The sequence below is a fragment of the Sparus aurata genome, chromosome 19, assembly GCF_900880675.1.
Source record: "Sparus aurata chromosome 19, fSpaAur1.1, whole genome shotgun sequence".
In the NCBI taxonomy this organism is placed as follows: domain Eukaryota; kingdom Metazoa; phylum Chordata; class Actinopteri; order Spariformes; family Sparidae; genus Sparus; species Sparus aurata.
Window position 1 is genome coordinate 6,563,276 of NC_044205.1, and position 25,741 is coordinate 6,589,016.

Sequence of the window (25,741 nt, forward strand, 5' to 3'; positions counted from 1 at the left end):
AACGGTGGGTTGTAAATATGATGAAATAACAGGTGCCGTTTTAGGTAATGCTGCTGATAAACTGAAGTATAGCACTGTGCCAGAAAGTCACATCGTCTTAGTCAGTCCAGTAATATGCTATGGGGAAGGCATGCAAACGCTGAGATCTAATATAATACCAAGGTGAAAAAATTGGCTTTATTGCAAGCAGTGCATTAGTTTAGGGAACAGGTAAAATAGTTATGTTGTGTATTTTTATTTTTTTTAGATTGATAGCATTAATGATCAACATTCTTAGTCGTCCATAGAAATTGCTTTTGTTCAAATGTGGTAATTCTTTACAAATATAAAACTTCCTGCTGGGGAAATAAAATTAATTTGGAATTGATGCATGGTTAATTGTAAAAAATTGTTTACAAATCTCAGGTTATTCAGACGGTAGTGTGAATTTAGCAATTATATGTCAGATACCATTAAGATGCTGTTGGCCACAAACCACCAGCTCTGTAGATGTTTTGAGGCTTCATAAAAGCAGAATACAGTGAATTACTGTAACATCACCCTGTGGAAAATGTATGCAATTTGTTTTAAAGGAGAAGTTCACCCAAAAATGGAAATTCAGTTTTTATATCCTCCCCCCATATTGATGGAAGTCAGGTGAAGCTTTTTAGTCCAACAAAAAAGTTTCTGGAGCTTCACAGCAAAACAGTTTTGGTGCATTTTCCTAAACAACTGAGGTAGTTGGGGACTTGTTTATGATAAAGAAAGCAACCAAATAACAAAAAAAACTAACATTACAGAAAATAAAATGGCTCCATCTGCTTCAATTCAGAATCCAGAGATCCCAAAATGACCCCTCATGGCCCCGTGTGGGTGCATGAGCTAGATCACAAGTCAAGGGAGTAAGTAATGTCTTTTCAGAGGGTCTTAATGTGGTATTTACACCTTGGATAATTACTTTAAAAGAAACCTATTACAAGATTACTGACATTAAAGAGTAGCTTGTTATAATACTGTGTTATCTACTGAGAAAAGTACGCATAGCAGTACTTCAGAGTTACCAATAATAAACCCAATATGTTACTCATTGCACATGTTGGTTACATTATCCAGACAGCGTGTAGCCAGCTGTACATGTACCCTTGAATGTGTTGACTCTACCGTCATTTTATAGCCTTTTTTTACGACCCAAAATCAGTAACTATTAATTGGAATGACAGATGCAATATCACATTTACAGCTCTTTATTTTGCTAACAATCTGACAGCGAACTGGGCAGAGGCACACAGTATTAGGCACAGCTGTTAACATGAAAACAATACAACAAGCATTTATCCTGCAGGCACAACTTGCGTTTCACTGTGATGTTGTGTTTGCCTTTTCACCCAAAAATTCGAAATAATGTGAATATTTCCATGAAGTCAGTGGTGTCCTCGCTGTCTCTCTTGCTACCGACACAACAATAGGTTTTCCTTTCACTGGCATGCACTGGCACTTGCTGAGCAACAGGAGAGAAAACAGAAACAAAGCAAATGCTCTGGGATTATTTTAAGATTATTCATAAATTATTATTTAAAAAAATTTGTGGCGACATAAAGAAATGACAAGACAGCAATCTTTTCCAGTAATGGATGACTTTAATGAAAAACTAACTTAATTACGGATTACTTGAATTGTGATTTACATATATATATACATATACATATTACAATTCAAGTAATCCATAATTAAGTTTACAGATTCAATTCATTGAATTGTGATATGTATATATATATATACATATCACAATTCAAGTAATCCGTAATTAAGTTAATACATATACAAATATATATATATATATATATATATATATATATATATACAAATATATACACTTTTGCTTCGCTGTCAGACTATTTTCTAATTTCTGAGTTGTTACTTCTACTTGTGCATTAGATATCTGAACTTTGAATTTTTTGAAAAATACAATTTTAATAAAAATCTAGATCATATAACCTAAAATGATTATGTTCTCCTTCATTCAACTCAACAGTTTATTCTTTCCCGCAGTAAATAAGCCTTCTTTGACATTAGTAGTAATCTTCATCAAGAAAAAGTGCTTGTTGTAGATTAATGCTGTTTTGGATTTACACACATTTATCTCTGAATCAGCTGATTAAACAGCTTGATGCACAATGTATGAATCTTCCTAAGGGCTATAATACTGCATTTCATCCTGTGACTGCATGCTAGAGCATGCTAGAGTTTTATAATTGAATGTACACTGTGGACAAATCAATTCTAATGTAGATTTTCTGCTGTTTCTATAGTTTGCTGTCATATGCAATGTGTTGTGTCTTGGTGCCAGGGCCACAGCCAGAGTTTTAGATATACAAAGGTCCATGCCCAAAGTCCCCAATGTGTAGTGTAAAGTAATCTTCAACACAATCCACTGCAGAGTTCTTAAAAATCATTATTTCAGCTTCATTTTGCAAGTAAGTACTTGTGCCGATGTCTGTGTCGGCCTACCTCAGTGTTAATGCAGAGTGCAAATTTGCATACTTATTTAGTTGGAAGTTTAGTGGCATTAGAGATGGCAGTGTCTGTCAGTCGGTTGGTCAAACCCTTTTTGGTCCAGACTCAGTAAATATCTCAACAATTACTGGATGGATTGCCATCAATTTTTGTACAGTCCCCATAGAGCTAATCATAATGACATTGTTTATCCCCTGAAATTTTTATTTTGTACAAAAGCAGAGCAACATTTTAACTATTCCAGGGAAATATCTCAATTAGATGAACTGGCACAAATTCTACAGACATTCATAGTCCCCAGAGGTTGAATCTTACTGCCTTTGGCCAGTGTTACCAGGTTGGTTTGATGCCTTAAAGTCCAATAATTGCCCCAAATCCTGTCAAGTTGATAAAAAAAATAAAGTGTCTAAATATGATCTGTAATACTGAATGAACTGAATGAAAACAATAGTTATGAAATAAAAACAATTTAAACCCAGATCAAAAGCTACTTATTACAATTAACTATAAAATGATTTTCCATGTCTGCTCCCAGCTATAAGATGAAGAAAATAAATGCAGGGACAGCTCAGATAACCACACACATACACACACACACACACACACACACACACACACACACACACTGTCTATATGTATATGTATATATGTATAGGGTTAGGACTATGAACAAATTAACAGTAAACCACCCAAAACCACCCGGCTGAGTGAAAAACCACCCAATCTGGCATGCTGGCTCTGGCATTCCCCTTACTTTTCCTTTTCTTTTTTTTTTTTCTTTAATGTCTCCACAGCTATCTCAGATGGATTATCATTACATTTGGTACACACAGGATGACTTGTAATAACATCGGTGATCATCTGTCTTTTCATCTAGCACCATCATCAGTTCAAAATCTTAATTTGTCCAGTACTTGAAATTGTTGGCATTCATATCAGCCCCCGTCGTAGTTCGTATTCAGTGCTTATTAGCATATTTTAGCATGCTAACCTGGGGAGCTAAAATTCTGTGGACAATCTGTCAAACATTAGCATTGTCATGTGAGCATGTTAGCACGCTGATTAGCATTAGCACCGCGTTCTGACTCCAAATCTTGTTTCTTGTTGTGTGAATGTGAAGCTCATATAGCCTCCTACCTTACCTCCTACCTCCTACCTCCCTCCCTTTTCCGTCTCACCTCTTTTCACCACACATGATGATGAAGCGATAAACTAACAAAGTTCCTCACTGGGGGGAACACGGAGGAAAGACGAGGCAATTATGACACACTGTTTTGTTATTCCATTAAAGCGAACCCTTGAGACAGTAGCTTGTTCTTCATCTCCTCTGGGCTCGAGCTAAGGTGTACCATGGTGACAGCTGTGTTTGAGCCTCCTCACTCCGGGGTCAGGAGGTCAGACTTGGGATATTGGTGTGTCTCAAAGCCTTCAGTCTCCATGTCTGTTTACACGCTTCATTGAATAAATGCCCCATCATCCTTCCCGAAACGCTACTCTTTACAGGATTAGGCTCTGACAAACATCTCTTTATTCTGTGGCTGAGACACCACCACCCCCGCCATCACCTACAGCGTCCTCTAATGTTTGACGGGGTGAGGTCAGAGGATGTGTCCGTCACAGGTCCGAAGACCAATGCCTGCGCTCCCAGCTGTGACTTTATCACTTATATCCAATAGCAGCAGGTTCAGATGCGACTGTACATCCCATGAGTCACCCCCTGTATTTAAAACCCTGCATCTGGGGCTGCGCTCCCCCATAAGGCAAAGTGTCACTTCACTGAGGACTCTATCACGTACTGTTGACCAGACAAAAAGAGAAATAGTGACTTGATTACAATCGAGCCAAGGACTTTTTAAGATTTCCCAAAAGCACTTCAAAGGTAAGCGCACCAGTTGTTAATTGTGGGAGGAGGATGGCAATCAATGAATGTGTATAGCCTCAAGGAAGTTTATATAGATTAGGTTAGATTGGTTTGATCACTCACAATGACAAAAACACAACACTCATCCAATCCTCACTTTTATCAATATATGTCAGGAAGAATGTCATCAGCTGTCAGTTTTTGAATGTTACTTTTGAGTCTTCCGGGCAACACTGAGGATTTAATGTTGACGTAATGATGTATAAGTAATCATGAATATAAAAACATCTTTACAGGAATTTTAAGCACAAACACTCCGAAAGGATAATGGAGATACTGCTACTGACTCTGTTTGGACTGCAGTCAGTGATGGGAATGGGGTGAGTATGATTCAGATCAAAACACCTTTTGTAGACAATACACTAACGTATTGGAGTAACAGTGACATAACTTAACTGAAGTTAAATTAAGTATGAATTTTCCATTTATTAATGATGGTACTTATAAAGTGTTACCTATATCTGTTGTGTGCCATAATGTTACATAAGAACATGGTTACTGATGATATTCTAATACTAATTTCAATGTGCTTTTTTCATAAAAGAACCTGATACTTTCAGGCATGATGTATAATGATTTGGGATTGGACACATGACTGACCAACTTTGTTGCTGTATGGTGTTTATATCAATATAAATAATATAAATGCATTTTACTATTTTACTAGGAAGGAGTGGAAGTTCCTTCTTAATCCTTGGAATGACGCGGTTGAACTAAACTTAAAGGATAAATCGAAGAAAGTGAAGTTTCGTAGTCCACAAAACATTCTGCACTGTGATTGCTGAACTAAAAGTCAATATGCACCTCATCTGAAGTGGGTGCACAAACTTGACTGAGCATCAACGGGACAGATAATGTCTTAAAATCCATTTGAGGTCTATCATTTTTTTTCAGTTCAGTTCAGTTTTTATGATTTAAAACAAGACCCCAGCTACTTCAGTTGTTAAGGAGAATGCTTCAACGCTGCTTTGCTGTGAAGCTCGAGGAATGTTTTGTGGACTGTGAAACTTCACTTTTTGGCTGGACTTATCCTTTTAGGCAATTATCTTTGTCCACAGCAGTATACCTGAGCACGAAGTACTTGATGAAATTAACTCTGTATTGTGCTGCAGACACTGGTGTGACCACACTGTGCAGGAGAGAGTGGAGCGAATCCTGTCCCCACGTCTGCAGCTTGAAGTGAGTTGTTCCGAAGTGTATCAGTTTAACACCCAGGACTGGAGACTGGACGTGGACAGGATGCGCATCAAGCATGGGGGTGATGATGGCATTGCGTTATACTACAAACAGCAGGGCCCCAAGGCATCCTGTTACTTGTACAAGTAAGTGAAACGTTGGGTCTTTTGGCCTATCTCCTGGTCTCTGAGGTTTAAAAGAATGAATGAAAAGGCAAGGCAAGTTTATTTGTATAGCACAATCCAGACACAAGGCATCTCAAAGTGCTTTACAGGGGCATACAATTAAATTAGAGGTGAGAGTTGGAGGGGACCTGTAGTTTTTTTGTGAGTTTGTTCCATATATGTGGCACATAATAACTGAATGCTGCTTCTCCATGTGTAGTTTTGACAGTAGGGACTGAAAGTAGACCTGTATCTGACGACCTCAGAGGTCTGGATGGTTCCTAACGTAGCAGCCAGTCAGAAATGTATTTTTGCCCAGAATCTTTCAGTGCTTTATAAACCAACAGCAGGATTTTGTGATGTGATCTACTCTTCAGTGTTCTGAATCAGCTGCAGCTGTCTGATGGATTTTTTAAGACAGTCCTGTAAAGACAGCATTACAGTAGTCGAGTCTGCTGAAGATAAATGCATAGACAAGTTTTCCAAATCCTGCTGTGACAGTTTAAGTCTTAAGTTGATAGTCAGCTGACTTTGTCTGACTCTGAAATTCACGTCCACGACGACACCAAGATTTCTGGCTTAGTTTGTAGTTTTTAACAATACACATTGAAGCTGAGCAGACACTGTTAGTGGTTCTTCCTTGGCTCCAAAATTCACTATTTCAGTCTTATCTTTGTTTAACTGAAGAAAACTCTGGCACATCCATCAATTTATTTGTTTAATACATTTACGCAGTGTTTGTATAGGATTATAGTCCCCTGGTGATGTAGTTATGTAAATGTGTGTGTCATCTGCATAACTATGGTAAAATATTTTATTATTTTCCATTATCTTAGCTAGATGGCGCATGTAAATGTTAAATAGCACATGCCCCGGAATGGAGCCCTGGAGTACTCCGCATGTCATTTTCATCCACTCAGATGTGTAATTACATATAGACACAAAGTAGTCTCTATTATGTTGTCAAACCCAGTTTTCCAGCATGTCCGGTAGTATATTGTGGTTGACCGTGTCAAATGAAGTATTGAGATCCAGTAATACTAAGACCACAAGGCCACTGTCTGAGTTTGAATGAATGTCACTGAGGACATTAACAAGTGCATACTCAGTGCTGTGATGTGGTTGAAGTAAGTAACCAACTCAGGTTGTATTAAGTATTCTTTTTTATGAAACCAATTTTTAAGTGAAGTTCCATATGAAAAAAAAAGGGTCTCAGATGAGTTTTATCTCTCAAACAATGCGTGCTGGGAGGTCTGCTAATACGATGTTCATGTTTCTTTAGAAACAAATTTTAATGAGTTGATGAACTTGGTACCACATAATCATCCTTTCCATAATTTCCAGTCAAAACAGTTCACGTTAGAAGAAAATGTGTTCACTACAGTGAACTATGTTGATCAGACGAAAAAGCTACATTGAAATATTTGCACTGATGATATTTCCTCCAGTGTTAATAATTAGTCGGCGACTATGTCCTTGCACTTCAACTGTGACTTCTGTGAGTCACCTGTGTCGGGTTGGTATGATTGAGGGGAAATAGCAGGAACATACATATGTATATGTTCCAACTTCTTAGTGAAATTAATCAACAAGGAAGGCAGCAGTGATGTGTGAACTAAGCAAAAGTTATGTTTGAGTAAAAAATATTTTGTAAAAGTATTACTTTGGTAAAAATGAGAGTCACAGATTCACAGTTCTTCAGTATACTTAAGTATCTGATATTAAATGTATTTAAGGATCAAAGTACAAATAAAAGTAAATTATACAAATATTTACACATATGTGTGTGCTGTATATGGGTTCAACGATTATCAGTCTGGCTAATTATCTGATATTCAGCATTTTTCTGATGATTAAATATATTTTTTAATTGGATTCTCAATTGAATACATTTATTTAAAAATGTGCTATTTCGGCTCTGATGCATCACAAAATGTGTCTCCAAATTATACTGGAAGTAAAAAAGTAGCAGAAAATGGAACTCAAGTCAAATAAAGTTAAGTACCTTCAGAAACTGAACATGTGTCCTGTTCTTGAGTAAATGTAATGAATTACATTCAATCAGTGGAAAGCAGTGCAGGAGTTATCAGCTACTTAAAAGTGAGATATTTCTAAAGCAATGCCTAATGTGACCTGTCATGTGACAAGGTATGTTTGTTCACCTGTGCTACATGTTGTTCCTATGAAGGTACAACAGTACTGAGGCTCATGTTACCCTTCATTTAGCATTTAAGTTTATTATATTGTATCTGTACAGGGTGCTGACCCCGAAGGAGGAATGCAAAGAAATGTCCTTGGTTCACAGTGACAAGAAGCCAGTTGAATGAATGTACACAATACTGTGAGTATACTGACCATTCAACCAATGCGTCTGTCACTCTCAGGCCCCCAGACATGGAGAGCCAGGTGGTGAACAAGACAGTGAGAGCATGCTGTGAAGGCTGGGGTGGACCACGCTGCTCTGAGGGTAAGAACAGACAGCATGTATGGATTGTGCTTATTTTACATGTTAAATGAAACAGTGCAAATGCAATGCCTCCTCATTTGAAATACCACACATTTGCATATAAAAACCTAGAAAATATGTAAATGAAGAGTTACTAACAAACGTTAAAGACAATGACACTACCAGCATTCTCCTTCTCACTGACCCTTTCTATGCCCTTCACTTTCTCGTCCATTTTCGAACCTTATCGCTGTGTGCTTTTTCTCCAAGGCGTGGGTGTGCGTGGCCAGTGTTACTCTACGTGGAGTTGCGAGGACTTCCCTGGCGTTCATAACTCCTCCTTGATGCAGATGGAGCAGTGCTGCAGCAGCCTGTGGGGGCTGAGTTGGAGGAATGCCTCCGACCAGACGTGCTTGTCTTGCACCTACACGCTTCTTCCCGGTCAGAGAACATGCATGAGCATATGCACATACACACAGCTGTTTGGGAAATTGTTCAAGCATCAGTTTGTGACACGCACACAATTGATTTAACTTTCTCTCCTTTTTAATGCACAAGAAGTCTGTTGCTGCAAACTGCTCAGACTTCATCTGACAACATCATACCTGGCTCTCTCTCCTCTCGCACTCCTCTGCAGACTCCCAGTCCTCCCCTCTGGTGCGTGGTGGCCTGCTGGGTAGTGTCAGAGTGCCTCAGAGCTCGGCCACCTGCATGTCCTGGGGTGGAGCCCACTACCGCACTTTTGACAGGAAGCACTTCCACTTCCAGGGCAGCTGCACCTACCTGATGGCCTCATCTACTGATGGCACTTGGGCAGTCTACATCAGCACAGTCTGTGATGGGAGAGGAGACTGCAGTAAGGTGGGAAATATTGATGGAGTTCATTGAATGCGATCATTAGTGGTGTACTCTTGTACGTTTCTAGACTCCCAGACCACCACCAGCCATAATGTAGCAGTAGTTAATAGTGATGGTGACATCATCATCGCATTCCGGCTGCTGGGAAAGCAGTGATGCAAGTGACTGCTTATAGCTTGTTCTGCGTGTGAGTATATGCATGTTAATGTGTATGTGGCCGTCTGCTTTCAGGCTCTGAGGATGATGCTGGGTTTGGATTTGGTTTCAATCCATCAAAGAAACTTAACACTGAATAACCTCCCTGTTCCTAACGAAGAACCACTCTTCCAAAATGGTAAAATAATTTCAGCTGTCTGAAAAGCTCTCTCTTAGTGCCATGTCCTGTCTGATATGGGTAATATGAGACCAATAAGTTCACCTTGCGCACTTGTTACATCATTGACACAACAGTACCTGCACTAAACCAACTGAAGCAGAGACAGAGAATAGGGGACTTGAGACTAGACTTAGCCTTGGTAGTTAAAGACTCATTCCTTGATTTGACTTGACACAACCTGTGACTTGACTTGCTTGAGACTTGGACCAAATGACTTGATCCACACATAAAAACAGCAACATTTTGGTTCTTCATAAATTGATATTTAAATTCAAGTGTCTTATTGCATCATTTGACCAGTTTATGTAATGCGTTCCTGTACATAACACATCCAATAGGAAGGCAGGTCAGTAGCTCCACGTCTGTGTGTGTGTGTTGCTTCTGGTGAGCCATCAGAAGATCTTGTAAATATGCAACCGATAAACAACATATCAAAATGATTAATCTATTCAACAGTAAAGTGTAAAACACAACATGTATTAATGCAGTAATATAATTCAAACAAAGTATCTTTAAGTATTTCCATATCCTGCTCCTCTATACTTCCACTCCACATTCTGGAGGCAAATATTGTACTTTTTAGTCCACTACATTTATTTGATAAATTAAATGATTAGTTACTGACTAGACCCAAAAGTAGCTATTTCTAAATGATTTTATTTTATTGGCAATCACAAGAATAAAAAACATTGACCACTAGGTCAAGAAAATCTACCAGGCCAATAATCAGTGACCCATAGTAAAAAGTATAGCCTGAACATAAATGTAAACATGTCCAAATATGACTTTATTTGTGCTTTTGATTCTTAAGTACATTTATTATCAGATACTTTAAGAGTTCTACTATTTTAAGTATGGTTTTCGGGTATTCTTTTAAAATCTCTGTGGCATTTTTTCGACACTGAGATGAATGGATGAGTGTAATGTGTGTAACTTAAAGTCCAGTTAAAAATGTATGAATTACGATATGGCTATTTATCTATAGTCTGCCTCTCTGGCTTTACTTGTCATCGATAACTGGTGCACTCATTATTTGGTCGCACTTTATTTTAAAGTACCCTGATAAGATGTAATAAGCAAAAACTAGAAACAATATGGTCTTTATTGGATAGTAAACGAAGACAGTTAAAAGTTAATACACAAAGAAAATCTATAATTTATGTTAAATTAGAAACAATACGATTTTCATTAGACAGTAGACACACTGCTACACGCTAAGTAAACTAATAAAAAGGTAATAACCCATAATCTGTACCCAGTAAGACAAAAAACTGAAATTATATAGTCTTTAATTAAGCTAAGTACACTGATAACACAATAAGGGTTTATTACGGTTTTTATTAGAAAACAAGTTACCCTGTAATGAAATTGAATTATGTTTAATAAAGCCCCTAAATAATTGTCTGGCCATTATTAATATGGCACTGCATTCAAATCAAATCAGCCTGTGTTGTCTAATTAAGTCATAATATAATAATAATGCAATATATGCAGTTTCTAATTACAGTGTGATTTAGGTGTGCAGGTGTATGGTTTATAATGAAGATATAAATAAGGATTATATATAGTTTTGACCTTATTTGATATAATATACTGTTTCTTTTCGTCTGAGTCACTTAGGATGTCACACTATTTTTTTTTCTAATAAAACACACATTTCTATTTTTTTGCCTGATTTAATACAAATTATAGCTCATTAAGTCTTAATTAGATTAATTAGCGTATTACGTGTATGTTTACTGTCTAATACAGACAATATTATTTCGAGTCTTTGCCTAGTTGACAAAAAGTACAGCTTATTACATTTTATTAGAGTACTCTAAAACTGTACTATAAAATGCGACCCATCATTTTTATGTTAACATATTGTAGCGCAAACTATGAACCTTTGTTATCTTGCTAGGTCAGTCCAGTTCAGGTTTTCCCAAATACCTTTGCTACTTGTGCTTACCAACAAGACTGTCTTTAACCAAATGGATGCACATTCGGGGTGATAGCTTTCTTACCCTCCACTAGATAAACTATTCACTAACCTTTCACAAATGAAAAACTGTTCATCAACAATGGTGTGCAGCAAAGTAGAATGCAACAAATATATAAATATATATATTCTTTTTACTTCTTTCAGGAGTGAGTGTTCATTGGCTCGGGGACTTTGTGTTTGTGGAGAGCGGTCTGGGTATAAGAGTGAAGTTTGACTTGAGCAACACAGTCTACCTGACAGTGACTGCCGAGCACTTGGCAGCCACTAGGGGACTCTGTGGAGTCTACAACAACAACGCTGATGGTGAGGATGGCGTAAAAAGATGCAAATTATTCTTATATGCTGCGACTTTTTAATATCTGCTACCTCGCCGAAGAGATTGTGAACTCAGTGGGATTTCCTGGTAAAATAAGGTTGAAATAATAAAAAGTCACCAAGTGGTGTTATTTTACAACCCAGTCTCCAGAATAAACGTTAGTAATGTCTTGACATCTCGTTCAAAATATCCACTGTTGTCACGTTTCATGGAAAGACAGAACAATATCTTAAACAGTGGTTCCTTGTTAAAGATATCAAGTGGTTTCACGCTAAAAAGATTTCAAACACTGTCTCAAACTGTGGTCTCTAGCAAGTGCCCCACCTTTTAATTTGACAAATCGCCTACTGCCTATTTCCCATAAGTCCAGTCCAGGGTTTGCAGATATGTTAAATGCCAACATTTATTTTTAGTGACTGGTCTGGATTTCTTCCTTGCACTAACTAGAGTTATTTGCTACCCATCTTTTCTTAATTGGCCATAACTTAGCTAGTAATACTTTTTAATGTTCACATACCTTTGCTGTGCCTCAGTAACCTATTTGTGTCTTGGTGCCACAGATGACTTCACCACAATGGGTGGAATTGTGTCCCAGTACGCCGCCAGCTTTGGCAACTCGTGGAAAGTTCCTGACCAGCAGAATGAAGTACTGCACTAAATACATCGAATGAGTATCTCACTTCATTGCGACATTATGCCTCTTTGTCACCACTATTAATGTTTTTTGTATGAGACATCTGTGCTCTCTGAATACACACTGAAAGCAACCACATCATTTAGATGCTTCTAATATGATCCCAAAAGTCAGAATTAATGTTTCCGCAGCTGTCATTTGGTGTGCATGTGGAGCTCTGCGAGCTGCGACGCTGCTGAAATCAGTGGCATAGTTTATTTATGAGATGCACTCTGTGACTGAGTCTCTCTGTGTCACATGGTTTCTCTCAGGGCTGCAGTGACGCGGCTGAGCTCGGCCACAGCTGCGACGTCTCAGGAGACCCTGTCCTACGCAGGCAGGCAGAGTCAGTGTGTCACCAACTGCTGGAAAACCCCTTCACACACTGCCACCTCCGGGTCAGACACCTCTGATATGAATCACTGTCACATGGCATACTTAAAGTTTTTGTTGTTTATTTCTTACTCGATGGCAGGCCTTTTGGAGAACATGCTTTAATGTAATTTCTATGTGAGCCAGGCATGTGACGGGCTGTAAATCTACATGTTCCTCCAAGTAAATCATTTGCCAGGAGTTGATTGTTAGAACAGTTAGAACAGAAATGAGTTGGTTTAATAAAGGCCACATGGAGAGCAACTGAGAGCCAGTGGCAGTTGCTGTGTAGTTTGTAATAGAATTCTGGTTAATAATTTATGAATCAAGATATAGCTATTTTATCCATTGCCTGCCTCTTCCGACTTTACCTGTCACCCAAACTGGGGCTCTCATTATTTTTATCATTATAATAGTGCATAATGAGCATGTATGACATCCTGTGGGGGTTTTTTTTGTGCAAAATTTCTTCTTTCCAAGTGCCTTTGCCACTTCTATTTATCATTAGACACAAAAATGAATTCACTTTCTGCCCCTCAGTAAGCTTACAACCAACACTGTACATCTCTCTTGACTGAAGCGCAGGATTCGTAGCCTACATTTCTGACTTTGAAGAATAGTTGTATCAAAAGTATTTTTGGTGCATGTTAAAAGATGAATGACCCGAAAGTGACAAGTATTTGTCTTTGTGTATTTCAGTTGGACCCAACAGCATACATAGACACCTGTCTCTACCTGTACTGTAGCCTACAACCTAAAGAAAGAGATTCAGCAGTGTGTGACACCCTGGCCAGCTACGCCAGAGAGTGTGCCCAGCAACACGTCATCATAACATGGAGGACAGCTACCCTCTGTGGTAATCACATATAACTGTTATGTTGGGATGACTGAGTGAGTGTCGGGCCTCAAACTTAGATGCTGTGATTTTTGGCAAATCATCCTCCCTGACTAACCCTGCTTCAGTCTGAATAGTCTACTCGTTGTGACAGTTACTCCTCACTGCTGTAGGTGTGCTGTGTGCTAACTGGATGAGCTAGCTGCTAAACAACAAGCTCAGGGGCTGTGTACTGTGCAGCACACTGTTGTCATCACTATCCAACCATCGTATGTCTCACATGTGGGAAAGCATCTAACATTATAAAAATAATGTAAATAAGGATGATCACTGTTGTGGCTGACCACACTGACTGCCCCGTAGCTTTCACTGGCCACCTGGCAGATATGTGTTAGTGGTTAGTTTGCTTTGTTCAACAAGCTCTCTTAGCTTTGAGTCTAATAAATGCCTCATCTAACAACACTGTTAAGATTACAATAAATACAAGCAAAATTGCCATCACAAATCGACCTATGTCTGAAAAGGCTGCCCCACATGACAGTTTCTACTTAAAGTTGTAGTCTGTAACTATTTGTTGTTATATTTGCTAAAATTGTCATTATGACCTGACAGTAGAATATGATACAGGTCAGCTGTGTAAAAATCCACTGTCTGTGGCTCCACTCTGTGGCCCTAATTTGATTTACAAGAATCCACTGCTCTGGATCAACACAACCAATCAGAGCCAAGGGGAGTGTCTGAGAAGTGTTAATCACTCTCGTGCATATGCTGCTGGCAGCCCTCCTCCCTCACGCAGTGGTAATCAGCAGTGCCCCTCCCCCAGGCGCAGGCAGTGTCTGCTCTTACCTGGTCAGATAGTTCAAGCACAAACCCAAACTGTAAACAATGGCGGAAAAGTAACAGAGCTGAAAAATGCCCCACCATTGCCCATGTCAAAGAGAGAAAAAAAAAAAAGATGGACGATTAAAAGCAATGTAAAAACAAAGAATTGGACCAAGCAAGAGAGAAAACTCGCATAAATATTGGAGCTTCATTTCAGAGGTGAAGGGAGCTGCGGGATTTGTAAGGACCCCTGCTGGACAAGTAAGGACCCCTGCTTGATATGTTTCATTCTCTGTTTTAAACACAAGGCTATGGTGGCGGCGGTTACAGTAATACTCCAAATAGCATAACACCATCCGATGTTGCAGTCGAGCTACGTAGCTTGCTGCTAAATCTAGCTTGTATGCTAACTCTGGTGGTTAGCTTTGTCTTTATGGCTACTGGTTAGCAAAAGTGTCTTTCAAGTGACCGGGCAGTTACAACGTTAGTTTGTGTTCAGTACGCTATGAAGTGGTTGAATTGGTTTAGAGAAATAATGTTACTCATGCTTCAGAAAGGCAGCATGGTGAGGATGATTACCTAAATGATTAGCTGGTAACTCCGTCTACCATGATGTGAGGAACTTTCGCGTGTTACTCAGGATATCTACAGTGACTCGGCATGTGGCACTCCTCATTGTAATTAATTGTATTGATCAGAAATACAATAATCAGGGCTTATGTTGTTGTTACTTTGATTGCGCCATCTTGGTTATCAGCGTCCTCTGTTACCATGGTTACAAGCCTGCTCGTGCACAGCACTGTGAGCACAGTGCATTGTTGTCCTTCCTACTTCATGTCTCAGTCACATGTAAGAAATGTAATATTATCATGACATAAAAACATACATAAAACAAGAACATGGCTGTTGGTAGCACTCACTGCTGTTAGCATGTTAGTATTCGGAAAGTTTAGCTGCACTTCCTCTTCCATTCTTGTGCCGCCAGTTTGCTAAGACATTTTGCTTTTGTCAGAGCATTTGATTTATTATTATTTGTAACAGAAAAAAAGTTATGTTTCCTATTTGAGTTACATTGTCTTGCTGTCAGTGACTATTACATAGCGTAATACAAAGTGTGTAACTTAACATTATCCTTAACCATTTGCAAATCTTCCCATAACTTTCCATTACAGTGACCACTTTGTTCCTTGCATAATGTATAGTCTATAGCAGAATAGCAATAGTTTCCCACAGGCACAAAAAGCAGTTGGCAAATAATACAAAATAAAGGCCAAGAAATGTTGTCACTGCATTTTGATGAATCTCTGTCAAAATTCTTATATCATCTTTATCAAAACTTAAAACAACAGTAAAAATGGAAAAATGTCATAAATAACATTAAGTACACATGATGCTAAAACAAGCGGCAGCAGTGGTGTGGTCTTTAAGTGTTTCCTCCTATTATCTGTCCCTCCAGGTCGTGTCTGTCCCAGAGGGCAGGTGTTTTCAGACTGTGTGTCCTCCTGTCCCCCCAGCTGCGCCTCTCCCCAGCCCCCCGGCCCTGCTGCAGCCATGGGACAGTGCAGGGAGGAGTGTGTGGGGGGCTGTGAGTGTCCACCAGGTGTCTATCTTCACCAAGGACGCTGTCTAAAAAGAGACGATTGTCCTTGTTTTCACCGCAGACGCACCTACCAGTCAGGGGACAGGATACAGCAGAGATGCAACACCTGGTATGAGGAAACTCCTTGTGTGTTCGCTTTTCCTTTAAATGTCTTCATAAACCATTCCTCATTTTTTTTTTCTTTCCGACTCTCCTTTCTACTTTCTACTTGTTTACTCTTAATCCTCCCAGTGTATGCAGAGCAGGCCAGTGGCAGTGTAGTGGGGAGAAGTGCGCTGCGCAGTGCAGCCTGATGGGGGCGCTACAGGTGACCACCTTTGACAAAAAGAGGTATTCACTACAGGGAGGAAACTGTCCCTTCACTGCTGTGGAGGTGAGAGACACAAAATGCAACCATGCACACAGTTAGAAACACATCGAAATGCATTTGACATTTGTGTGTGTGTGGCTAGTTCTCCTTTGTGCTGACGTTCTGTGTGTTCAGGATTTCGTTGACAGGAAGCTGGTGGTGAGTGTGCGCTGTGGGGAGTGTACAGCAGGAGGAGGAGGTGGAGGAGGCCTGGGCTGTCTAAGGGAGATGACAGTTACAGCACTGCGCACCACAGTCACCATCACTGACACTGGTGAGTTGATTATAAACTCTGACCTGACCACTTGTGCATGTTGGAACTGCAGAGTGAAGCAATTTTCTAAGATATGGCCAGAACTTGAAACCATTCATAAAATAAACATTATCAAGGGAGTGTCAAGACACACCAGTGCTGGTGTTACATCAAATACATCCCTTGCAGAGATGAATTTTGCAAGCTAACCAGCTAAATCGTCCCGTCTCATAATACTACTCTGTACCTCCAGTGGCGATTGTCAGACCGTGTAATTTCAGCTGGTTACATGTACAGTAAGTCGCTTCAATTCACAAGCTGTCCTTGCTCTCGTGTAGCAGATGAATGAAATAAACTCACAAAAAGGAATTACCCTTACACCTCATCCTTATCTTTATAATAGGTACGAAAAGCTATTTTGGAAAAAAGATAGTTGATTGTCAACTCATTCACAGGTCATCAAATACTAATCATTTGGGTCGGTATGTCGGGCCGGCCACGAAACCAAAACTTCAGTATTTTACGCCTTGGGAAAGAGACTCATCAATCATCTAACAAATCGTCCCTTGCTAACTAAAATTAGCTTAATTGTTTCATGAACTCATTGTGAAACACACTTCATTCTCAACACAAAAGAATTAATACTCGTCAAAACAGTCTTGGTTTGTCTTTCTCACACCCACCTCAGGTTTGGTCCAGATTCATTAAAAATATCAATTCACAGAGAAAGATGTGTAAATATTCCGGCTCTACGTGCTGTTTTTGCACATTCCACCTGTCCCCGCCTGCCATGTGTTTTCGTCCCTGGAGTCTGTAAATCACCTTTGTACTGTATCCCCTGTGTTCAAACTGTTCACAGCCTTGTGATAGCTCACACTTGGTATTCTTATTTCCAGGTACAGTGACATTGAATGGCCAGAGGGAACTGCTGCCTTTGGTGACAGGGGACCTGGTTGTCCATAGGGCCTCCTCTTCATTTCTCCTCATCAAGACTTTTGGAGCCCAGCTGCTTTGGCACCTAAATGGACCTTTGGCTCTCATCACCTTGCAACCTGGTTTTGCAAACAAGGTGACCCTCATGCCTCAGATGGTTCTTTCACTTGTGCCCTTTTGTGTCCCAAACAAAAATTTTAAGCATTTGGCTTTAACTTGCCAAGCATACTGCACTATACCTACTTTACGTCAACTCTACGTCTGTATGGAACTGTTCCTTTATCTGAGCTGTTAGTAAAAAAAAAGAGAAAAAAAGTGTTAATTCCTCTATTCAAGGTACGCGGCCTGTGCGGAACGCTTACCTGGAACCAGCATGATGACTTCACCACCCCAGAAGGAGATGTGGAAAACAGTGTGTCATTGTTTGCAGGGAAATTCACAACAGAGCATTGTGCTTTACCGAGAGGGGCTCCACCTGACCCCTGCGCCACATACACCCAGAGGAGACAGTACGCAGAGACAGTGTGCTCCGTCATACACAGCACCATCTTTCAGGTAGTTTGTTGCATGTAGAGTGTTAAAACTCCTGATTTCTCAGCCAGGCAGTCATCTCTGCCCATCTCTCTCTCCCTCTCTTTTATTCACATCTCCGTGATTTGTTTTTGTAGGTGTGTCATGACGTGGTGGAGAGGGAGCCGTATTTCCGTCTCTGCCTGTCGGAGGTTTGTGGCTGCACTCCACAGAGGCCATGTCACTGCACCATCCTTACCGCCTACACCCGACAATGCGCACAGGAGGGTGTACCCATCCACTGGCGCAACCAGACCTTCTGCCGTAAGTGTGGAGACCAGTGGTTAAAGCGATTTGGCGCCCCCACATTGTCCTGAGTGCAACATTACAGTTCAATCTCAGATTTATGTAACAATGGCAAATGTAATATCTTACTGTATAACGTCTTTTGGACTTGAGCTGGACAACTTGGAACATTTGATCCCCCATGTCTCCAAGCAAAATCCGGAGACAGCTCAGACATCCAAGCTAGAGTTCAGTTTGTTTTGAGCTTACATGTATGTGGAGAAAAGGAGGCTTAAAGCTCATTAGGGTTTCTGTGTTGTTTATCTGTTTTAACAAGGTTGGGAATAGCACTTTGATGCTACAAAACTTGAATTAGAAATGTGTGTGTGTGTGTTTGTGTACACCCTCATGTGGACATTTCCAACTGAAACAGTTTACTGTACTTTACTGAGAAGCTCAAACAGAATGTCATGCCCCTACGGTTTAACCTTTATCTACCGAGCTATTTAGAATTTTTCAGAACTTTTCCTCTTGTCTTGTCTTCGCAGCGGTCCAGTGCTCAGGAGGTCAGGTGTACCAGGAATGTGGTCGTGCCTGTGGCAGCTCCTGTTCACAGGGCTGGAATTGCGATGATGGTGGTGGTGAGATGGGTCTTCAGACGTGTGTCCCAGGTTGCCAGTGCCCACCCGGACTAGTGCAGGACCACCAGGGCCAGTGTGTGCCCATCACTATGTGTCCCTGTGTGCAAGGAGACAAGACTTACGAGCCAGGGGCTGTTATTCAAAACAACTGTAATACCTGGTGTGTAGAAACGCAGTATTCGTTGAAAAAGGTTTTGCTGTGAACATGATCCAAATTACTTGGTTCAATCAAACCACAACTTAAACTATTATATCTGCTAGATAGATTAGCTCCTTTGAGCTCATCAAGACCTTTGACTTTTAATGGCAGAATTTCACTTAGGTGTACTAAATGTAAATGTAAATGTAAGTTAAACCCAAACATGGCTGCACAGATACAGTACTCTTGCAACAAAGTCAGCAGACATATAAAACCTTTCAAAGAAAATATCATGGTAGAGGTTGAATAGGTTCAAGCTCATGCTGACCCAGTTGCAAAGGTGATTTTTTTTACAGCACATCATAAAAGCAGTCCTTTCTCTTTTATGGCTTACTGTGCACTGATTTTATCACGTGGCGGTTGTGATAAAGAATCAGAGGGCATAAGCATGTTTTCTCTATTGTCAGTGCATTGTAATGCACCTACAGTATAATATTGGCGCAGTTTCATGAGCATGGTTCTTGTGTTTTTGAATGAGCCTTGATCCCATGAGGTAACTGAATCCCTGAAACAGATTTGCAGGGTGCTCTTATTATGTAAAGGAATAGGTCCATTTTTGTATAATGAATTTTCGGATTTGATTGCATTAACCTGTTTGTAACTGACAATTTGAATAATGCTATCGGAACAGAAAAAAACCTATACTTTGAAGCTTCAAGCTGAATCTATATTTAAGGATATGCTTGCCTTACAATGAGTCTAATTTGTATTGTTGAGTATGAGAACATGTCATCCCCCACGAGTCCCTGGTGGTGCAAGAGCTCTGATGAAATCACCCTATGTCCTGCTCTTTGATACAGGATAGGTTGATTTCATTGTGTCTCTTCACCACACACCCACAATGATCATCGCTTCATGGGTGAGTTGTTTGTTACACCCCCCCCCCCACGTTAAATTGTTTGATGTAGGTGTTAAAGTTAAAAAAAATGAATTCCCTTCAGTCAATGTAAGTTGAAATTCTGCTCATTCTCCTTCCATTCACAGTGTGTGTAAGCTGGGAGAGTTTAACTGCACCCAGCAGCCCTGTGAGGTGGTGAACCAGTGTCCAGGCTCCCTTATCTATTCTCCACGCTCCTGCCTCCTTACCTGCACAAGCCTGGACCCTCCTGGCCAACAGCAGGGGTCTGGTGTGACACAGTGGAGCTGCAGAGAGCCCCTTTCTGGCTGCGTCTGTCCTCAGGGCACTGTGCTACTGGTGGGTGAAAAATGTAGTTCTCTGATGGATTATTTTTCTTAAATGTGAAATGACTTTACAGACCTTTTTCACAGCAGACACTTTGACTTGTCACAGCAACCAGAGCACAGAGGTAGTTCATGTTAACAGTAACAATGGCTCTGCTCCTTTGCAGTGCTATAGTTAGCCAGACACTGAGCCAGCATGCAGCTGGTACAGTAGAGGTCAGGTTTTAGGATTAGCCAAGTGTTTTAACGCTGAATGTGAGTAATAGGAAGTACATACAGAAAGGTGGGTTTTTTCCCTTTCTTTTTGCTTTTGATGGAGCTTGGCAAGTAGTCTGTGCAATAGTACATTAAAAATGAATGCCGGTAGGTTTCTGAATACACAAGCTGTTCCTTTACAACGCTATGTACAGTAATAGGTTAAAATAAAATATGTGTACCTGGCTTTAATGGTAATTTATCATCTCTTTACTTTTTGCGTCTGTTTGACTTATATGATAATAATAATATATAATCATAAAATATGTCGTTACATCAGCTTATCTGTCCTACCATCCAATGTTGGTATAGAATACAACAGATTAGACATTAGAAAGGTTCAGGCATGTCTGATTGATCAAGAGGAAAAGCAGATAAAACACTTTTCATCGGTGCAAAATGTAAGAATTTGCCACCTGTTTTTCATACTCAAAACAAACAGGCAGGCAGCATATCACTGTAGCCAACAACTCCTGCTAACTGTAGCTGCTCTTAGCTAGTTAGCTCAGTTAGCCGTGCAGCTAGCGGTTCAGACTGGGAGCTCGCTAGTGCAGGGGCTTTGGATCAGGACTGGCTGTGGCTAGCTGGTCATGCTAACTTCAGTAGATATCTCTGTACCACAATACATAGATGTCATAGTGTAAAGTAATAAAAGTTTTCGAATTGAATTCTTACATATAGCCCTTTAATTTGATCTAATCTATACACTGACTACTGGATGTTATTTACTCTGCAGGGTGATCACTGTGTTCTGCCAGATGAGTGCCCATGCCACCATAATGGTCGGCTTTACTACAGCAACGACACCATCATCAAAGACTGCAACACATGGTAACGTATGCAGCTGTCTCATTACATCACATACCTTTTTGATTTCATCCTCTCAACTCTTTATTGATTCCTGCAGTGTGTGTAAGGAGCGGCGCTGGCACTGCAGCCAGTCCGCCTGCGCTGGCGTGTGCGTGGCAACTGGTGACCCACACTATGTGACATTCGACGGCCGCTGTTACTCTTTCCTGGGCGACTGCCAATACGTGCTGGCGAGGGAGACCAGCGGTTTGTTCAGTGTCACGGCAGAAAATGTGCCCTGCGGGAGCACAGGTGTCACCTGTACAAAGTCGGTCACCCTCAGTCTGGGAAATACCATCATACATCTGCTGAGAGGTAGGAGGGATGATGTTGTTGGGAAGCAGAGGCTGATGATAGGAAGTTGGGGACAAAAGACAGATTATGTATTAGGGAATAACTGCTTGAGGTAAGCTTTCTTGTCTCTGTCCTTTAGGTAAAGCTGTGACAGTAAATGGGATGCCAGTCAGTCTACCAAAGTCTTACAGTGGCAGTGGTCTGACTCTAGAAAGAGTCGGACTGTTTGTTTCCCTTTCCTCCCGGCTTGGGGTCACTCTGCTGTGGGATGGAGGTAGGACACACACACCTCAACATCTGCAACCTTAAAGGATAAGTTCACTCAAAAACAAGAATTCAGTCAGTATCTCTTCACCCACATGCTGATGGAAAGTCAGGTGAAGTTTTGCAGTCCACAAAACATTTCTGGAGCTACACAGAAAAAACAGCGTTGCAGCTTTCTCCTAAACAACTTGTATAAAATGTACAAATAAATGTTGGATCTCGGGGCTTCTGGAGACTTGGATAATGTTGGACGAGCTTGTATGAAATTTTATGTTGTTGTGTTTTAAAACAGTTTTTTTTCCCCCATCTACTTTCGTTCATCTATTAGGAGAATTCTGCAATGATGTTTTAATGTGGGGGTGAGGAGATAATGACAGAATGTTAATTTTTGGGATAGCTTATCCTTTATATGATGTCTCAAATAACCCTTTCATGCTCACGGTCAGGCGTCCCTACTCTGTAATTGGTTTTGTCAATTTCTTTTATTTTCTTATTTATAAATCTATATGACAAGACATGCCACTTATTTGTTTTAATCATTGTCTAAAATATCATTTACTCTAGTTTAATTCTGAACTTTATTGTTCATGGTTGTAGAAATGGACTGTAAAGTCAAATAGTTCTCTAAGCATTGCATATCTGTGGATGTAGCTGAGGGCTGGTTACAAATCAGTGGTAATGTATTTTTCATTCCACATGATGTCTTCAGGTATGCGTGTATATGTACGTGTTGCGGCCCACCTGCGGGGTCGGGTCAGAGGGCTGTGTGGAAACTTTGATGGAGACACAGAGAATGACTTTACGACACGACAGGGCATCGTGGAGTCCACCGCCGAGCTGTTTGGAAACTCCTGGAAGGTCAGCCCCTCCTGCCCTGACGTGGCAGACCAGGACCTCCGAGACCCCTGTGCTGTGAGTTCAATACAGCACACATTCACATGCACACATACACTTAAGTGCACACACACACACACACACACACACACACACACACACACACACACACACACACACACACACACACACAGACATTTGGAGGAGCATTTTGATAACATCTTATGGCAAATCAGTTTTGCTATCAGACGTCCAAAAGTCCAGTTTTGCTGTTTCTCATAGATACAAATGCAGAAGCACATTACCTGCTCTCTCTTTGTTTTGTTCAGCTAAACCCTCACAGGATGACCTGGGCCAGGAAAAGGTGTGCAGTCCTGACTCAGGAACTCTTCTCTCTGTGCCACGCTGAGGTGCCTTTCCAGCAGTATTATGACTGGTGTGTCTTTGATGCTTGTGGGTGAGTGACAGCACTAATCTACACTGAATACCTCAAAATGTCCTGCTTTTAAAGAAGTCTTATTTACTATGTCCACTGCCTGTGTTGTATACAGAAAAGCTGTTTCTTGCCCCATGCACTGATTTTAGAGGCATTTTTCCTTACTTTCAGCATTTTGGATTTTAGTAAATTAACCTTAGTAAATTAACCCCGGTATACACATCAGAATGTGTATACCGGGGTTAATTTACTAAACTCCATTCACTGGCATTCTGCCTGTCTCACCAACAAAAGCTGTAATTATCCTGAAAACCCCTTGAAACATTTTGAATCAATTTCCTGCCTCTGACAACATTTGCACAACCTTTTGGTGGATGTTTTAAAAACCTACATTGTTGAGATGCAAACTGTTTTCTTATTGGTATATGGGTACCTTTTGTGGTACATTACTGTTCCCAAGTAATGTTCCACTGCACTTCAGTTAGCAAAAATGTGGATTATGTTCATATTTTAACAAAACCTCATTCATCTTTTTTTTCTACAGTATTAGAAGAATCGTGTTAACAGCCCATCCTAATTCATTGTATTGTATATGCCTCAGCTGTGACTCAGGTGGCGACTGTGAGTGTCTCTGTACAGCCATTGCTGCCTATGCTGAAGAGTGTAACCGCCGAGGGGTTTACATCCGCTGGAGGTCCCAGGAGCTCTGTCGTATGTCAAAGACACACCCTGCCCTCACACAGCCAATTTTCTGCACATGTATCTTTACTCCTGTCTTACTATCTTTGTGAAACTTTTGTTTTTTTTCAGAGTCCTGCTGTCTTTCTTTGATTACTCTCTGTTTCCCTCCCTCCCCGCAGCTCTGCAGTGTGACAATGGGCTGATTTATGATCCCTGTGGTCCAGCGTGTTCTCCCTCGTGTCCCAGTGTTCAGCAGAGTCCACATTCACAGTGTGACGCTCTGTCCTGTGTGGAGGGCTGCTTCTGTCCTGCTGGCACAGTCCTACATGGTAAAACAGATTAACCAAACTAATCCTAAACCACTGAGGGTGTAACACTTTTTGTTCTAATGTATTAAAGGGATATTCCGGTGTAAATTTAATCCATGGTCTAACACACCGTGAAACTGTGTTAGACTCCCTCTCGAGAGATCAAGTTTGCAGACCGCTAGCTGACGTAGTTTCAGCATCCTCAGAAACGCCCGCACGACAGGAAGCCCTGTGAGTGGATTACCGAGTGCAGTAGAGTCCCGCAGTAATGATCATCATTGAGCTGCGGAACTCTACTGCACTCGGTATTTGACTCACAGGGCTTCCCCACAACAAGGAAGGCTTCTCGGGTGGTGAGTTTTGTTTAGCTATTCCGACAAATACGGCAACTATGTCAAATGTTTGATGCCTTGAAATATGTGCCGGGACCCTATTTCTAAGGTTGCTGAAGTTTGGTGCTGTTCTGAGCATTATTTGTGGCTTTTTGATGACGGGTTTTATATTTGGACCCATTTGCTGCAATGTATTGTTGTCGTGCGGTCGTTTCTGAGGTTGATAAAACTACGTTAGCTTTCTGTCTGCAAACTTGATCTCTTGAGAGGGAGTCTAACACAGTTTCCAGGTGTGTTAGACCATGGATTAAATTTACACCGGAATATCCCTTTAATGGGCATATTTATCTCATTTATGGATAGTTGGATCTTCCTCAACACTCAGGGCCCTATTTAAACAATCTGTATTGCATGGTCTATAGTCCAAAGGTGCATTTAGGGCTTGTCAAACTCACTTCTGCTGGTTAAACAGCACACAATCTGGGCACAAAGTAGGGTGGAGGTGCAAAGGGGTTGTATTTAGACTTAGATTTGGACATAACATAAATGACACCAGAGTGTAATTTTCCATTCCCTTTTAATAACATTTTTTAACATCAGTACTCGTCTTCAGTGAAGAACAACTATGTGACTACAGCTGGTCCGCCTGCCACACAGATGTAGGTGATTTGTTTAAAGAAATCTGAATATAATGTGCAGATTGCACTGAAATATACTGAGCACATTCATGCTTCCTAGTAGATGAAGCTTTTCTGCTTTGGACAGGTGAACTTTGACTTCTACCAAATTTAGACACAGGATGGCCTAAGAAGATTATGTTTTTATTTGATTCTTTTAAGTCTTTGATTTTAATGAGATGTTCTTTCGTCTTGCTCCACCCTCAGGACAATTTTCTTTTACAACTGGCAAATATGGAAAAATAAAATAATTTGTTGTATGTTTTCTGCTCAACAGGGGAGAGCTGTGTAGTTCCCACTCAGTGTCCATGTGAGTGGGATGGGTCAGTTTTTCCACCAGGAAGTACTGTCACTCAACACTGCCAGAACTGGTCAGTCGATTTGAATGCTTATGAAAGTATATTCCATTCTTTTTTTTCTCTG

General features: G+C 40.5%; 1 protein-coding gene across 4 annotated transcripts in view; it reads left to right on the forward strand.

Moving 5' to 3' along the window:
* Positions 1 to 4,240: 4,240 nt before the first annotated feature.
* The window catches only part of sspo (SCO-spondin), a 90,483-nt gene continuing 68,982 nt past the window's right edge, over positions 4,241 to 25,741 (forward strand). The window contains exons 1-27 of one of the 4 annotated variants that reach the window (XM_030398963.1): positions 4,241 to 4,372; positions 4,651 to 4,734; positions 5,527 to 5,736; positions 8,139 to 8,221; positions 8,471 to 8,641; positions 8,838 to 9,061; positions 9,290 to 9,392; positions 11,563 to 11,721; positions 12,295 to 12,380; positions 12,680 to 12,805; positions 13,479 to 13,635; positions 15,893 to 16,145; positions 16,268 to 16,409; positions 16,521 to 16,659; positions 17,535 to 17,707; positions 17,908 to 18,126; positions 18,240 to 18,405; positions 18,915 to 19,167; positions 20,191 to 20,401; positions 21,380 to 21,474; positions 21,551 to 21,807; positions 21,926 to 22,060; positions 22,760 to 22,962; positions 23,214 to 23,341; positions 23,922 to 24,031; positions 24,181 to 24,330; positions 25,596 to 25,689. In XM_030398963.1, coding sequence (XP_030254823.1) covers positions 4,682 to 4,734; positions 5,527 to 5,736; positions 8,139 to 8,221; positions 8,471 to 8,641; positions 8,838 to 9,061; positions 9,290 to 9,392; positions 11,563 to 11,721; positions 12,295 to 12,380; positions 12,680 to 12,805; positions 13,479 to 13,635; positions 15,893 to 16,145; positions 16,268 to 16,409; positions 16,521 to 16,659; positions 17,535 to 17,707; positions 17,908 to 18,126; positions 18,240 to 18,405; positions 18,915 to 19,167; positions 20,191 to 20,401; positions 21,380 to 21,474; positions 21,551 to 21,807; positions 21,926 to 22,060; positions 22,760 to 22,962; positions 23,214 to 23,341; positions 23,922 to 24,031; positions 24,181 to 24,330; positions 25,596 to 25,689 — 4,100 coding nt within the window. In that variant the 5' untranslated portion in view covers positions 4,241 to 4,372; positions 4,651 to 4,681. Of the gene's footprint in view, positions 4,373 to 4,650; positions 4,735 to 5,526; positions 5,737 to 8,138; positions 8,222 to 8,470; positions 8,642 to 8,837; positions 9,062 to 9,289; positions 9,393 to 11,562; positions 11,722 to 12,294; positions 12,381 to 12,679; positions 12,806 to 13,478; positions 13,636 to 14,408; positions 14,698 to 15,892; positions 16,146 to 16,267; positions 16,410 to 16,520; positions 16,660 to 17,534; positions 17,708 to 17,907; positions 18,127 to 18,239; positions 18,406 to 18,914; positions 19,168 to 20,190; positions 20,402 to 21,379; positions 21,475 to 21,550; positions 21,808 to 21,925; positions 22,061 to 22,759; positions 22,963 to 23,213; positions 23,342 to 23,921; positions 24,032 to 24,180; positions 24,331 to 25,595; positions 25,690 to 25,741 lie in introns of those variants that run through there. The other 3 variants (XM_030398959.1, XM_030398960.1, XM_030398961.1) reach the window with 3 other exon arrangements.